General features: G+C 40.7%; 2 protein-coding genes across 4 annotated transcripts in view; one reads left to right on the forward strand and one right to left on the reverse strand.

The window, feature by feature from the left end:
- FAM185A (family with sequence similarity 185 member A) overlaps nt 1-1,829 on the forward strand; it is a 36,977-nt gene extending 35,148 nt beyond the window's left edge. For both annotated transcript variants that reach the window (XM_072340211.1, XM_072340203.1), the window contains one exon: nt 165-1,829. In XM_072340211.1, coding sequence (XP_072196312.1) covers nt 165-280 — 116 coding nt within the window. In that variant the 3' untranslated portion in view covers nt 281-1,829. The remainder of the gene's footprint in view (nt 1-164) is intronic.
- Nucleotides 1,830-2,922: 1,093 nt separating this feature from the next.
- Nucleotides 2,923-15,655, reverse strand: part of FBXL13 (F-box and leucine rich repeat protein 13) — a 70,159-nt gene continuing 57,426 nt past the window's right edge. Inside the window, exons 19-21 of one of the 2 annotated variants that reach the window (XM_072342727.1) lie at nt 11,976-12,110; nt 9,558-9,721; nt 2,923-3,214 (exon numbers count right to left, since the gene is read on the reverse strand). In XM_072342727.1, the coding sequence (XP_072198828.1) occupies nt 3,058-3,214; nt 9,558-9,721; nt 11,976-12,110 (456 nt within the window). In that variant the 3' untranslated portion in view covers nt 2,923-3,057. The remainder of the gene's footprint in view (nt 3,215-9,557; nt 9,722-11,975; nt 12,111-15,655) is intronic. The other variant, XM_072342736.1, reaches the window with a different exon arrangement.

The following is a 15,655-nucleotide window of genomic DNA, read 5'->3' on the forward strand; positions in this document are numbered from 1 at the left end:
TGGGATGACTACAAAGAACTGTATCAAAAAGGAAATGTTAGAAGCCCCAGCTAAAAATACATAAAGGCTATTTGGGCACCATTTGAAGCATTTCCAGGGGCTTGGTGTGAAGGTGATATGTTTACTGTGTGCCAAATTAAACTAAACAGAACTCTCTTTTCCAGGTCACATGAATCAAAGGAATGAAACAGACAAATGGATTAAGGCTGACACACAGAGTGGCAAAGTGTATCTTAAGAGCCAAAGCTGGATTCAGTCTGTCAAGCTGAAGATTTCCTAAAGGTGAAATCGTCAAAACAATAAAGGAACATTTTATCTGGAATTATGAGACTTAGTTGATACATATTCTTAATGTGAGAGAGAAACAATACTAAAAATGAAGGCTTTTTAACCCAAGATTTGCTGGTGACGGTGGCTGGTGATTAATGGCTCTGGTTTACTTTTAGTGCCTTTTAGGAACTACAGGGCCTTACAGATGCAGAGTTTGTATGACCTGACCCACTCACCAAATCGGTCTTAAAAGATGTCGACTTTCAAACAAAAGTTTGGAGTCATCGTTTAAAACCAAGAAGTCAAAGAACAAAAGCACTTTCACTTCCTGGTCTTTGGAAACGTGAGAATTTACTTCCAAGGAGCTGTGCTCTGCCAACTATTCCGTATTTCTTAGCAAAATCTCTTTCTACTGTGGGACTTCTGTTGTTTATGCAAAACCTACAATTCGTTTTTCAATCAATTTATGTGCATTGTGGATAAAACCACTTTCAATCTGTAATTCATTGCTGGTTTTCTTGTCTGCTTTTATCCCCTGAGCGGTTTTTGCTTTGTCAGCGGGCACTGCATGTGTCAAACTGCTTCTATGAAACAAAGGAACCTGTTCCGTGTTGTCCTGAACCACTTCCTTGTAGGCTGAGTTAGCAACTCGATGTACACTGCAGTTTGTCCACAAAGAAATGCTTTCAGTATGAATAGTCCAAAGTGCAACAGGTGTGGCTGATTTCAAGTAAGAAGACTCCACCAAGCAGGACTTGGGATAAGAGTCCATATGAATGTTCCCCAAAGTAAAAGCTACTGGGCTAATAAATGAGAACTGTAATCTCCTTGCTACGTTTCCAGTGGTTCATCATCAGCCTTGCACGACAGGACTGTAAACTCATGGAGGCAGAAAGGCAGAGGAGGATGGTGAGGGAATTTTATACACCCAGCACAAGGCACAGTGATTTCTGTGGAGGATTTTGTTACTGTATTACAAACACAAAGTAAACTAAAAGGAGCTTTTAAAAGACTTTCTGTTTATAAATGGCCCCTTATAACAGAAGTACTGAAGTTTGTGTTTTACAGCTGAAGTGCAGGACTGCCTGCCAGCTGAGGGGACAGAGAGAGGCAACGAAGGATTCAGAGTGTCAGCTCAGGTTTTAAATTGTGTATACGTGTTTGTAGATCATAACGTTATAAAATGAGATTCCCCAAGGGCTGCAGTTGCCCCTCGTTGATGTTCTGCAGCCATCAAGGGCTGTTTTTTTTACTTTAATTGAGTGTTAAAAATTCTACATTCTGTTTCCCATTGTGCATTCAGTTTGTTCTGATGTCTGTGGCAAATAATATATTATATATTTAATACGCTACTATATAAAACTACTATATGTCACTACTAAAAGGAATTTAATATTACTAAATATCATTAAACTATTAGAAGATATACAGTTAATAAATGTGTAGCGGTTTCCTCAAGAAGTTTTGACACTGCTATTTTCTGAGCTGCTGGCACAGAGTGAAAGAAGCGCTCCTAAATTCTTGTTGTATCAGGAAATAAAATATGTAGTCGATGTTTCACAGAATGAAGTCTGTTAATGGTTCCGTTATTCACCCTAATTACAAAGCCCGTCAGCATCAGCGATTAAGGTCTTGTTTTGGGGTGCTGTTGCATTAGCTGTCTAATGGAGAGTGTAGTAAGAAAGCACGTTATTTCCCCCATGTTCAAAATTAAGCAGAAAAATGCATTCTAAAACTTGCTGTGATTAAACGTTAGGAGAGAGAGGCATCTGCTTAAAGAAGTGTCAATAAGCCATTAGAAAAACCGTGCTACCAGTAGAGCTACTGTGGTGGTATTCCTTCTGAGTTAGTAACTGTTGCGACCACTAGAACTCTTAACATAAAGGTCAAGAATGAGCCGAGGAAAGATAAATGTTTGGGAGGTTACCCAAAAGACATCCGAGTAACGTCTTGTTCTAACATAATAAGTGAAACTTACATTTTTTCCTCTGGACAAGAAAAGATTAATGGGTTATCAGTAATTGGGATTTAAATGGCTGGCCCCGTGTGTGCTCATTTTTCTTGTCCTTTTGATAGGAAGATGAGTTCTTTCAACTGGAGAAAGATGAGGCTGTAACACTTTTCCCATCTGTGCTCCCTTTCCTTTGAAGCTCCTGACTTTGTCAGCTGCCAGCTAGCCTGCAGTTCAGAACTACAAGCACAGACATTGGCTTGCCTAGAGAGCCGAACTCATAGCCTGAGAGGCCTTCATAAGAATCAGTGCTCTGGGCATGCAACTGACTGCTGAGAAGTAGAAGAGTGCTTAAATGTGCATATATAGATGTGTATGAACAAACAGGTCGTCGCTACCTGGATGCCTTTCCTCATCGCTCTCCCGTGTTCAAGAAGCACTTGATGAATACCAGCCGTGTCAAGGGAGAAGTTCTGTGGGAAGTCTGAGTGTTTATGCTCTGGAGAACCTTGATGGCAAATAAGCCCCAAACAGATACAGATTTATGTATTGCTTCCTCTGCAGGAGACTACAAAAACCTCTTAATATTCAAAGACGAAGACAGCTTGAATCAACATGGGAAAGTCAGCAGTGTCGTTTCAGTGCAGCTGTCTTGCTCGAAGGCATACATGTCCCTATGAGAAAGATTTACAGAGCATCCTTACTAATCCAACGTGGTCTTTTATTGAAGTCTGATTAATTTCAAGAAAAATAACGCGGCGTTCTTTTCATGTTCTTGTGAAAAAGAAATCAACCAACCAACCCAAACCTCCAGCGCTGGATGGTTCATCATTCCTTCATTTCTCATTTTGAAGGATTTGTTCGAGCAGGTTCTCACTTGTGCTTTTTGGTGAAGGTGTGTTACCATCCCGGTCGTAGCCAAGCCAGGAAGGAGGGTCAGCATCGCTATAGTCGTGTTGCTCCAATTTGGCTGTATATTTCAAGACAGCTTGTCTGCAATAACAGAAGAAAATAACGAGACAAAAAGATATTTGTTTCTACAAAGAACACTCAAAGCTTCCTTATCTGAACTGAACCTCTCAGTGTTGGGTGTTGTGGAAACTAGAAAAGAAGATAGTTGGTTCGATCACAGTCATGAAATAAATCAGGTTGAAAGTGGCCCATGGAGGTAGTTGTGGTCTTTTCAAAACAGATCCAGGTGGGTATGGCTCTGCGAGGTGAGCTCTGAATAGCTCCATGGCTGGGGACTGCACACAAGGACCTCCAGGATCCTCTTCAAACATTTGACCAGCCTGCTGGTTAAAAGATGGCTTCCTTCTGTGTCATCAGAGCCTCCCATGTGCCAGCTTGTGGTTGCAACCTTTTGTCCCAGCAGTACGCGCTCCTGAGTGTGGTCTTGTCTTCTCTTTCATATCCGCTCATCAGAGGGTTACAGACAGCAGGATTACAAACTCGGATCCCACTCTGATCCAAGTCCTCCCATGACTGACCAGCCTGATTGTCCCAGCCTGTCCTTTCCCAGCCTGTACTCCCACCCTATGGCAGTCCTGGTGGCCCTCATCTCAGTTTGTTCTGGCGTGCCCATGTCTGGCTTGGCTGGGGTGCCTGTGGCAGCTGAACCAGGAGTGTTATGGTGTCCAAAAGCACAGACTGTGTCACGTCCCTCCTTTCTGGTAGCTGTCACTCATTTCCTACTCATCTGTCCCTTCTATGGCCATGCCCCTCTGCAATGTTCTGTTACCACAACAAAACAATGAACAAAGTGACGCAGATACGGGGCAAAATCAGGACTGCTGACTGATGGAGCTTCAAGAGCACCTCTCCCACCTTTCCACCACAGCGTCTATCGGCCCGGCAGCTTCCACTGGCTTCCTGAGCTGAAGAAACTCGACCCAACGCTTGCAGTCTTTTGAAAGCCCGTTTCTTTCCATCCCTTCTGCAGCTTGGCTCCTGGCCTGCTCCCAGCTGCACAGAGCAGCCGCCCCCCAGCTCCCTCCCCTGGCTTCCCCCTCCCTGCCTGCGTGCCAGTGAGCTCCCTGGGGCCCAGCGTGCTCATGTGCTGCTGGGGAAGGGCCAGCCCTGCGTCGCCTGCAGGCAGCTCAACCTATCTGTGTCATGGCTACAGCTGAGCTCTGTAAGAGAGCTCCCCGCTGAGCTCTGTAAGAGAATATAACATACAGCATCTAGACAATACTAGAAAAAAGAAATCCCAATTGAAGTGGACAGATAGATAATGGAAATTATCCGACTAATGCTGTTGCAATATTCGTAATATTCTGGTATTTCTTTTTCCAAAGTGAAAACCATGAAGCTGGTTGCAGCAGCCCCAGCCATGCACAGCTGTGGTGCTCACATCACATCCCTGCAGCAGGCTGCAAGCAGGAGGGCTGCAAAGGGGACTCGAGCAGTGGGGCAGGAGGGCTCCTTTCCCAGCACTGCAGGATATGTGTTTTGAAAAACAAGACTGACACGCTGTATTAGCCTCGTGAACACAAGGCTCAACTGTTTTTCTATTAAGGAGGCCTTTGCCGTTGAGGAATGTGTGCACGAATTATGTGAGCTATAAGCTGTAACTATAAAACAAAATCAACTCATCCAAGTCCAAATTCCTGTTTTTCATGGAAACTGCAACGTATAGTGGCTGGCTGGAGTGTGTATGAGTGGAGCTGTTACTATTTCTTTGGAAACTTGTGCTGTCCCATGCCTGGAGCTACAGCTGATTAGTTTGCCAGAAACAGCCACTCGTTAATCACCAACACATGGCAAAAGGCATCGTTTACTTAAGATGTGCTGTACTATGATAGAGCCTCTTTATTCATTCATATAAAGTCTTAAATGAATGCTCTGATGAATAAAATCCTTTCAGTAAATAATTACAATCATCTTTGGAAGCAAATGTCTCCTGGTAGAAAACTCAGACCACAGACGTGGCTTGAGCAGTGCAGGAAGACATCATTCAATCCCTACCCAAGGTTTCAGCCCCTTTTACAAGGAGGAGTTAGCTGGACGGTTCTTCCTCATGCTCTGCATTCTGAGCTGCTCCAGGATTCAGAAATCTTTGCCTGGGTCCATTAAAAGCAGAGATTTCAAGGTGATGAGGTAAGGTTAAAGAAACAAGAAAAAGTGATGGAAAAGAAAAACCTAAACAGGGGCAAAGTGTAGTGAAAATGCAGGAGAAACTAAGCTACAGAAGCAGGTGGAGGCAAGAAAAGCAGAAAGCATCCTCCAGGTTACACAACATGATAAACCCACACGCAATCCAGAGTACTGCGAGGTCTGTGTCAGTGCTGCACCAGTGTTATTTTAGGGTATCCAGTTCCAGTGCACCCAAAAGCTGAAATAATGTGGCTTTCCAGGAACCCCCACTTAGCAGTGAAGTTTCTACTCAGTTTGCAGCTGAAAACCAGTTTACAGTGAGTGAGAAGACAGCGCTATGATATTTTTTGGTTGCTTGGTCCATTGAAGAGTACTGTTAGTCCATCACCAACTGGTGTGTAGGCTGCCTTCATTTCTGATTACAAGGCCGCCAGATGCCCAAATCCTTCCTGTGACCTGAATATCTGGATAGCAATTGGAAAGTGTTTGCTTTTTCAAGAAAACAGAGCTCTTGCCATCTGCAATCTGCTTACTGACCAGCAACCATCGGAAACCAAACCAAACCGAAACAAAAACCAGAATGTTCTCCAAGTGCCAAATGTGTAGCAGCTATTAAGAACCAATGCCATTTCAAAGACAGAAAAAATGTAATAGTAATTGTTGGTGAGTCATTTGTTAACAAAATGGTCATGACTGAAAGAAATGTAACTGGCTCCTTAATAGCACAGACAAGAAAGAAGGAAGCATTTAATCCTGTTCTTCAGCAGAAGCAGACTGTCGCACACAAGATGCCCTCTGCGCAGAGCACTACGGTGGCTGCCATGAAATTCAGATGGCAGTGGCAGATTTCCTCATGTGTTCTGCACTCAGAAAGGTTAATAGAGACCTACAGCTGCCTCAGCTCTTATCTGACTTCATGTGGTGCTGCCAAGTTGCATAGTTTCAGGAGATTGTTACAGTGAAGAGCGGTGTTTCTCTGAAGACCCCAGTGACTTCCCCCAGCATTACTCCTAAGCGCAGCAAAGCTGGCATGGCCTTTTCCTGCAGAAGCCACGTTTTAAGGAGCAGTGAGTTACCTTTGTTTTCCTCTGGTAGAAGAACCAGCATCACTTCATCCCACAGGAAGATCATCCATGACTCTTTGTGGCATTAATCAGAAGGCCATTAGCCTCCAGATACTGCAGTATGCCGCAGGCTATCGGTTCATAGGATGTTTTTTAAACTTGGCACCAAAGACTAGTTTGCTGGCAAACAGAATCTCAAATGCTATCTGGTGCTGGAAAGAACAGACAATCTTTGTGCTCGTAACTGTTTCCAAAGAAGCTGCATTGCAAAGCTTCGAGAGCCATATAGAGTGACTCCATATGTTTTCTATTTAAACCTCAGGAAAGAGAGAAAACAAAGCTCTGAAGAAGTGTGTGACACAGTACGAGAGATATGCCTCAATGCCTGCATGGCTCAGTCTATTAAGAGATGTCTGCTAGGACTGGTTAGTGTTTAATAAAGGGGAATTCCTTTGGCAAAATGAAGTATACATGATTTATAAATTTTGTAGAGCAGCTTCAGATTAAAAACATACTTTTTCTATTGCTTTAGCAGGTTCTCCAGATTCATCTCTTCTGTATCCTTGAATACGGAATGAAATGTCTCTGACATGTGTGTTTCACACCAACAGATACAAAACACACCCGAAATAGTCTTCCAATACCTTCGGTGAGACTCAAAGGTTTTAAGAGTCAGTCTGAAAACAAGGAACAGGGATCCACTGTTCATTTTGATGCCAATCGGTTCCTTACGGGTCGTTAGTAAGACATACAGGTGGTGACTAAAAACCACAGTTTATATATATATAGGGTGACAGGTGAGTGACAGTAGTGCCATTGCTTGTGATGTCACCAGTAAAAACCTGCTGCAGGATGACTAACAGCACAGAATCACTGCTATATTTCACTAAGCTTTTGATGTAGGTTTTGGCAGAAGGGTGTTATCTTCCCAATATTGACCTTGAATTATGATAAAAGAAAATATTTTTGAGAAAGTGTGACACATACAGGATCTGGAAATACCTACATCCAACTGTGATCCCCTTACTATTTGCTGCATATCATTCCATCTAAAAGCAATTGAAAAACCACTCCGATCCAGCAGGTTCAGTGTGTTCTGCAGAGCCTGCCTGGGGCTGGGGAGGCTCTTTGGCTGTGTTAGAAGGAACAAGCAGAAGAACCTCAGAGCTGAATTACTTTACATCGTGGGGTCACTTGATGGCTTTTGTGCCCAACTCAAGTTGCACAGGGTAAGACTTTCCTGTCATGAATGTACGTGCAAAGGATCAGAGACTGAGGACAGCTGAGAAAAGAACCAACTGCCGTCACACCCCAAAATGTCAGGATCGAGCAAATAAAATTGCTGTTTTTCCTGGTTCGAACAGTCACATAAATTAGGCAGATGACACTGGGTGGGGATTCGTGCCTCATGGCTGCTTTTTATAAAAATCTGTATCTCTAGGGCTTTCTTTACAGTAAAAGTAACTAATTGGGAAATTCCTTGGCTTAGTCGGGAGAGTTTAATCAAGGCAGCCAGTGAAGCCATGGCGTGCGGGACTTTGAGGCAGGGCCACAGTGCTGGTCATCCTGCAAAAGCTACAACGCTGCAAGTGAGTTTCTGAGAAATCAAGCCAGCCTTTTGCTTGTTGCTCACCAAACAAACTGGAAGGCACTGAATTTCCATTCCTATTACGTATTGTTTTTACTAAAAGATGTAGAAGCAACCAGAGCCCCAGAGGGCTGATAGACTGCTTAGTGCTCCAGAGAGAGATATGGAGAGATTGAAAAAGCAAGTCCACAGTCATCTGTGTGTAGGAGAAAAACCCCCTGAGGTTTAACATGGGAAAAACTGTAAATTGGAAACTTCTGAAGAAAGTTATTAAAACTATTTCAAATCCTTTTTCTTCTTTTTCTTTTTTTGAATAAATTGCAATTCATTTAGAATGATTTTTTCAATCACCACTGTTGCAAACCAGTCCTTAAAGACATTTTCCATAGCTAAGACGTATTTAATTATAATTAGAAGTAGAGGTTTTGAGAAGGAAATTCTAAGATGGCATTAAGAAAACTAAGTTAGAGAGACAAAAATGAGGCCTGACAAGTAAAAAAAATAGAAGTAATGAGAACAGGATTGTTTGTGGTGAAACAGAGGAAAATAAACCAAGGAGAGTCTGGAAAGCATGAAGCACACTAGATAACTTTTAAGTTGCTAAGGATCTGCATTGGCTTTGTTGTCTATAAAGTGACTACTGAACTCTGGAATGATTTAGCTGGGAGTGCTCAATCTATAGCAGTCCTGTAAATGTTCTATGTGGGGGTTAACACTCGTTCTTAATGGATACTCTCTATAATCTAGTATGTATTTTTTTATTCTTATTTAATAAAAAGTTTTACACCCAGAAATATGAACCATACTTAGATTTTACCTCTTTTCCAATCAGCGTCAGTACCCTTGGTGTGTCTGGTCCCTTTGCAGCTCTAGGTGTGAGGTGATTACTCTTAAACACAATATAAGTGTGCATCTTGGAGACACAGAGCTGAAAACTCAGATCTAAACCTGACCAAAATGGGCTGCTGTTGAATGTCATGGAGAAGCAACAGAGCAGGTCCATTTAGAACAGGGGGTAAACTGGATTACATTGTGGTAGGTAACCTGCTTTTTCCAATTGTAGCATGTTTCACTTATACTTCATGAAACTCTGCTTATGATAACGTGATTCATTCACTGTGACTATGTCACATTATGAGCACAGGCCCACATCAGTGCTCACTTCCACTTCACCCCTGCACTGACATTTAATTGTTGGGATACAGGCTCCCATAGGCTCCCACAAACCCACTGAGTGAGCTCAAGTACGTACACAAAATGATCACTGAGAGCAGGAGGCCCAGCCTGGTTTTATCCCTCACATTCCGCGTTTCCTTCATGTGATACCTCGTGTCTGTGTAAACTTTCCCAGCAGATCATTTTCTGCCATAAAGATAGATGGGGTCCTTATTTCCCTTCACTTCAGGCTGCCACTAGGACATGTAGATACATACACTGAGCCATCAGAATCCCAAGGCACTGCCCACCCTTCCCACTCCTCAGATAAAGGAGAAAGATGGGAGATGAAAGGAGCAGCAAAATACCAGTGAAGATAGAACTTATGCTTTGAGGTTTAAAACCAAATGAAGACTAGGAAATATCCTCTTACTTGCTGATATTTCTACAGTAGAGCATCTTGAGCGTCTGGAGTTGCTTACACCCTTTCCAAAGACATTTAAGTGCTTTGTCAGTAAGATTAATGCAACCTGAGATGTCTAAGAAGTGGAGATAATGGCAAGCCGTGGCCAAGTACTGGATACAGGTATCAGTCATCTGGAAATGAAGCAAAAGGGATTCTGAAGTTAGAAAAAAGTTGGAAAAAACCCCACCTCATAGCACACGATTTCAGTGTCCGAAAATTCCAGTTCAGCTATACGTGCTCAGTGATAAGATCTGAAATAGGTTAACAAACAGATTTAGAGGTTAATAAATGGACTAATACTCCTACTGATGTAAACAGAAGCTGCTGACTGAACTTTGCTGTCAGATGAGTTTAAGGGAAATCCACATTCGTCAAACTCCAAATGCTAATCCCACCACAGGACTGAATAATCGAATCTGCTGACCATTGAACGGTATCTTCAGAACTTTGCTATTTAAATGCCCGAATCATTCAGCCGGAGATTTTGCTTCAATTCTTTCTGTATTTTTTCATGTATATGTTTCCCAGAGCAACTTCATTTTTTTCCTATGAAGTAAGTTAAGGATTTCTTCTGAATCAGGCTCATTCCTTGAGTTAGACTCAGAACTGCACTGATTAATATTTTATATTACCAGCGTAAATTTTATCTGCCGGGGGCATGCAGATACATGACAGAGAGCCTCACTGAAGCCAATGGGATTTATTTAAAGACAATTGATTTGCCCCCAAAATATGACTGAAGTGAAAAACGACTCTAATTTTATAGTAACCACACGCCAAAACACTCCTACTGGATACATATTTCTATACTGTATTTTAATATTCTTTGTATATTACTTTTCTCAATTCATCTGGGTTTGGTGTTGTGTTTTTAAAACAGCTGATGGTGCAGGACATGACTGTCAGATGTATTAACATTTACCCTTTGCAAAAGGTTCATTCTTACTTTAATCTCCTGGCCATTTTCAAATAGTCTCTGAGTGGAAAATATTTCCTTACTTAGCAGCTGTACTGCCTCACTTTGTACTAGAAGTTGCCAAAGGATTTAAATGACCCATTAGTTTTAATGCAGGTGTATCCACTTCGTTTTATGGAGCAGCAATTTGGATTCAGGTCAAAAGAAGACTTGTAAACTTATGCGTAGGTTTATTTGAAAAAGTCTTGATGTTCTTTTCTGAATAGGATAGTAAACAGATTGGCTTAATAACCATTTAAGGAGGAAGATATCATCTAGGAACGAAGCACCAGAGAGGGATTACTGGGACACTGAGTTTAGTTCTTGCTCCTATTAGAAGGAACTACAAAATGTGACCCAGCTCATTCCCTTATTAAGAGTCATCCTACCATTACCTGACACTTTGTCCCTGTCTCCCTTTCCAGGATTCTGTTTTACAATTCACAGCTCTGATAATCAGAAAATTAACCAATTTGCAGCCTAGATGCATCCACTGATATTTTAAGCTGATTTTGATGTGTGTGAGATGTCTAAAAGTTGCAGTGGAACGCGTGGCTTGCAAAAATATATAACCTCAACTACTTTGGCAAGATAAGCAGCCATAATTTCTGTTATTACTATTATTATTGAAAAATTTGCTTAGTATCTATCAAAAAGCAAAGAATACAGAAGAGTGGGAACCATGTATACAACTATTAATGTTGTGTAGTAGATATCCCTAAGATATAATCTAAGGGCTGTTCTAAGACATGGAGCAACATCCTTGGCCTACATCTTAGAGGGGATATGAAGATACACAACAACAGGTCCACAGGGCATTTCACCGTGCTTCAGCAGCTGGTTTCTGCAGGCTCATCTGGTACAACCAGCGCTTCATCTCTGGCTATGGAGCTTGCTCTCCACTTAAATGCCAACTTTTGATGAAGTACTCCTCTGTGTTTTCTCAAACATTGCATTAGGAGGTTTTGGACAGTACCAAGAGTTTCAGTAGGTAGAGGCTAGCATTCTCCTTCAGAAAGAGCACTGGAGAAATAACAGCAGGAAAATATGGAGACTTATTAAAACAAAGACTCCCTATTTTGGGAGCACCCAGAACACCAGAAGCTGAGACAGTATCTGCAGAAAGCATCTCCAAAAGCCCTTCTTTTTATTCATTTCCAGATATCAGCTCTTTGAGACAGGCTTGTGTCTGATCCAGTGCAGGCATCTTTATGTTCTAACCGCAGCCATTAGAAGAATGCCAAACATGCTCAAGAACCAAGTCTCAGAATGTAAACCAGTTGAACTTAGGCTCTGATTTTTAAATTAAACAAATGCATTGTAGAACTGTGATAAGAGATAGATGGCAGCAGGCCAAATTACTGAATGAAATACCATGTATTCCTTTGCTATGGCAACTCCAAAATTATTGTCCCAGTTCTAACACATACCTTTGGACAACCAGCTATGCTGACAGATGTTAGTTTGTGGCAGTGAAATGCCAAAGCTTTCACAGCTTCATCTGTCAGCTGATGGCAGCAGGAGACATGACAGTATTCCAGGTGCTTAGTGCCTTTGCAGAACATCTGAAAGAGCAACAAACAGAGCAGTCATTCTTTGGAAACGTGCCTGCTCTGCTTTTCTTAATGCACAACACATTTACATCAATCCTGTGGTCCACCTTAGGCACTTTAGTTGTTCTATGTAGCCTTCATAGCAGTGAACTCTCAGCCACAGGCTGGGAATTTCAATGGAAAAAGAAGAGCTTCATTAAGAGGTAATTTCCACTGCTGAAGCTCATATGAACTATGTGGTCATTACAATAAAATTCTGTTCCTTTCTTCTAACTCAGTGTGTTGAAACCTTTGTTTTACGAGCCTGTAGATTTGTCTCCTCCAGAACAGAGTAACCTAAAATACTGTTTCTTCACTTAATAATTCCATGATGTGAGTATAGCAGAACTCTTTGTGGCATTGGCTTCAGTGAATATCTCTCCCCTTCTATCATTTCCAGCCTAAAACCATGGTAAGATAACTCAAACATGTCACTGATCTGATCTTCCATGCCTGGTCTTAAGGCAGTGCAATTTGGCATTTATTGCAATTCTACCTCAGTGGGTAGAATCTTCCTATAAAGAAAATATTGGCTGCTTGAAGCTTTTCAAAACTTTCTAGAACTAGTTCTGAAGTAAACTGACTAAGGACTACGTGGGTAAGTAAACGCATGCATGCACACAGAGATGCATAAGTGCATCTCCTTATTTATCATTGTGATTACTCCATAGTAATTTTATTACTGACATTTTTTCCTTGCATTAAACAGGAACCCAGGCACCAGCCTGGTAAATCAGCGGTAAACGCTGGCTTTCTGATGACCAAGAGGTGTGTGATTTAATGCCGTTCATTAACAGATCCAAAGAAACTTATTAAGTCTAAAATTTGTTTCAGGGACCAAATCGCAGCTGTACCGATGTGATGCTTCTTGGGTTTGGGGTTCTGGTTTTGTCTTACAAAATATTTGATTGTGAATATTTTAAAATAAAACTGGTTCGATTCAACAAGTCAGAATTTATAAGAATTGTCTTCTGTGCCTCTCCTATTTAAATCCTGGCTTTACAGGGTGTTAACAGCAATACAGAAATATTCTAAACACCAAAACTGATATATCTTTTTTCCATGTGTAAGAGAAACTGAACTCCCTTCAGAATTAGCCTCAGACATGCTGATCTAATCACTGCATTCTCAGCTAGGGTATGCAGCACAAGCTGAAGCCAAGATTTCAATGCCTGAGAGATATGTTTATCTTGCTTATACTGGCATAGTTTAGTTTGCCACATCCATACTTAATATATCCCTCACAGTTACGATCTGTATTTGCTTTTAAAGTCTACCCCTGCATTATTACTTTTTTTTTTTTTTTCCACAAATAGCATTTAGGATATAATTTTCAACTAAAGGGAATGGAGCTTGGCTTATTATCTTCATCTCTGTGTCTCTGAGTCTAATAGCGAAGATCTCCAGAAGTGGTTGTGAAAATAAAGTTTGCAAAACATTAAAATAAATGAATAGCTTAAGAAGAAAATATAATTTTCTATCTTTTTTTTTTATACTGTTTTAATTCTGTGTAAATAAGCAGGCAAGTATTACTGAAAATCTGAAGCAGAATAGCTGCACACAAAGTGAGCGCTGTCTGAGCTATGAATGAGCAGAAATCTTATTGACAAAATATGTGATCAGATTATAATTTACTGTTATAATGCCCATGAAAAGTAAAGGAAGTTATATAATCAAGGAATAATCACAATGTTCAGAATACAGTGAGAGTTATATAATCAAGGAATAATCACAATGTGCAGCATACAGTGAGGTTACTCTCTACAGTTTTCTTCCATAAAGTCATATTCTGAGATTCCATCTTCAAATAAAAACGTGCCATTTTGTTTTGAATTACTTTCTTATCCCTTCTTCTTCCTGCCCTTCCTACATCCATGACTGCATGGTTTCTGTTACACCTACATCTTCATGTGTTCTCTGCTGATGGATCAGTTTGACTCAAGTCAAATTCATATTGCAGATACAGGCAGTGTAAACACTTCCTTTTTTCCACATTCTTGTTTTGGAATATGTAGTGAGATACTGAAACAGCTTTTAGCAATGTTCATAGCGCAATACAGAGCTGCACATACTCCTCTGAAAGAAGCAGCGCTGGCTCCATACCAACTTTTGATGAAATAGAAAAGGTGTACGTACTTGGTCATTGCTTCATGGAAACAAGTACATGAAAACACAGAACTTCACGTGGAACATTCAAGAATGGTCAGTAAGATTTATTCCTAAAGAAGCAAATTCTAGTGGCCTGATATATGTGCCCCTAGAAGATTCAAACCAGATGCATCCCTTGTGGTGCAACAACTGACTCATGCATACAATATATGGTTATAAAATGACGAATGTTGGAACCTTATAAAGGAAAAAATGTAGAAGCCAGAGACTGGGATCGCACAAAGGCAGTGCCTGTACCTGCAGCCTGACTATCTGCAAGGGTTTATTGGCATGAAATTGGTAGCACCGAGCAACAAGATTTAAGTATTTCTGTTCCATATGGTTAGAATCATATTAGTTATAGAAGAAAGGGCTCTTATTTGGATGTAAATCCTACCTCTCTTCTTTCCCTCAAGATAGATAATTCCTTCTTCCACTGACAAATAACTAACTAATGCCTATTTTTCGCATTGTTCTGAAACATGAAGGTATAAGTCTATCTTATCATGCTCAGTCTGTAAAATCTCCTTAAGTATACAGGTAAGCTTCAAGCATATAACTTTTGATAAGGATCTTCACAGCTTAACAGTACATTTTGGGGACATCCCCTTTTCTTTCTCTCAGACCTCAAACTAGATTAATTTCATGCCCAGAAGATAACATATGGAAGCCATCAGCAAAAAGTTGACCCCTGTATGCCCCTTTTGTGCCACATGCGATTGTACAGATCTCAGTAGTATTCCATCAGCCATCTCCTTTCCAGACCACAGGTTCCATGCTAGCTTATTTGCTCCTTTTATGGAAAGCAGTCTGTACATCTGATCATCCCTGCTCCCCCTCCAAGTCTCTTCCAGTCTTCAGTCAATGACTTACCCATAAAAAGACTTCCAGTAACACAGCATAACTGGTTGTAACTAAATAAGATGATGAGTACAAGTAAATCAGAATTTAATACGTAGTTGCTGCTGTAATGATAGTGCAAGTAGGATAAATATTTGGATGGTAAATCTCATTGTCAACTAATTAGAAAAGCGAGAGTTGGTAAATCATAAATACAAAATAATTTACAAGCATTGTAAATGGAGTTCAAATATTATATTAGTATTAAAAATTTCTAAGATTGCTGATTATTCCAAAGAGGAGATACTGTCTCACTGTCTAACTTCATAACTTATCATCAATGAAATAACTGCCTCTGCGGCAACGTTAATTTTTATGTTGTCTTTTAACAAATTAACTAACTTCCTATATGATTATTGACCTGGAATATTGCTAAGTTTATAGGCTAAGTTTAAGGTCAGCACAATAAACAGTGTATATTTCAGGCTAACCTCTTTTATTTTAAGAACGACATCTAGATTTATACTGTT

This window comes from Excalfactoria chinensis, chromosome 1, assembly GCF_039878825.1.
Source record: "Excalfactoria chinensis isolate bCotChi1 chromosome 1, bCotChi1.hap2, whole genome shotgun sequence".
In the NCBI taxonomy this organism is placed as follows: Eukaryota; Metazoa; Chordata; class Aves; order Galliformes; family Phasianidae; genus Excalfactoria; species Excalfactoria chinensis.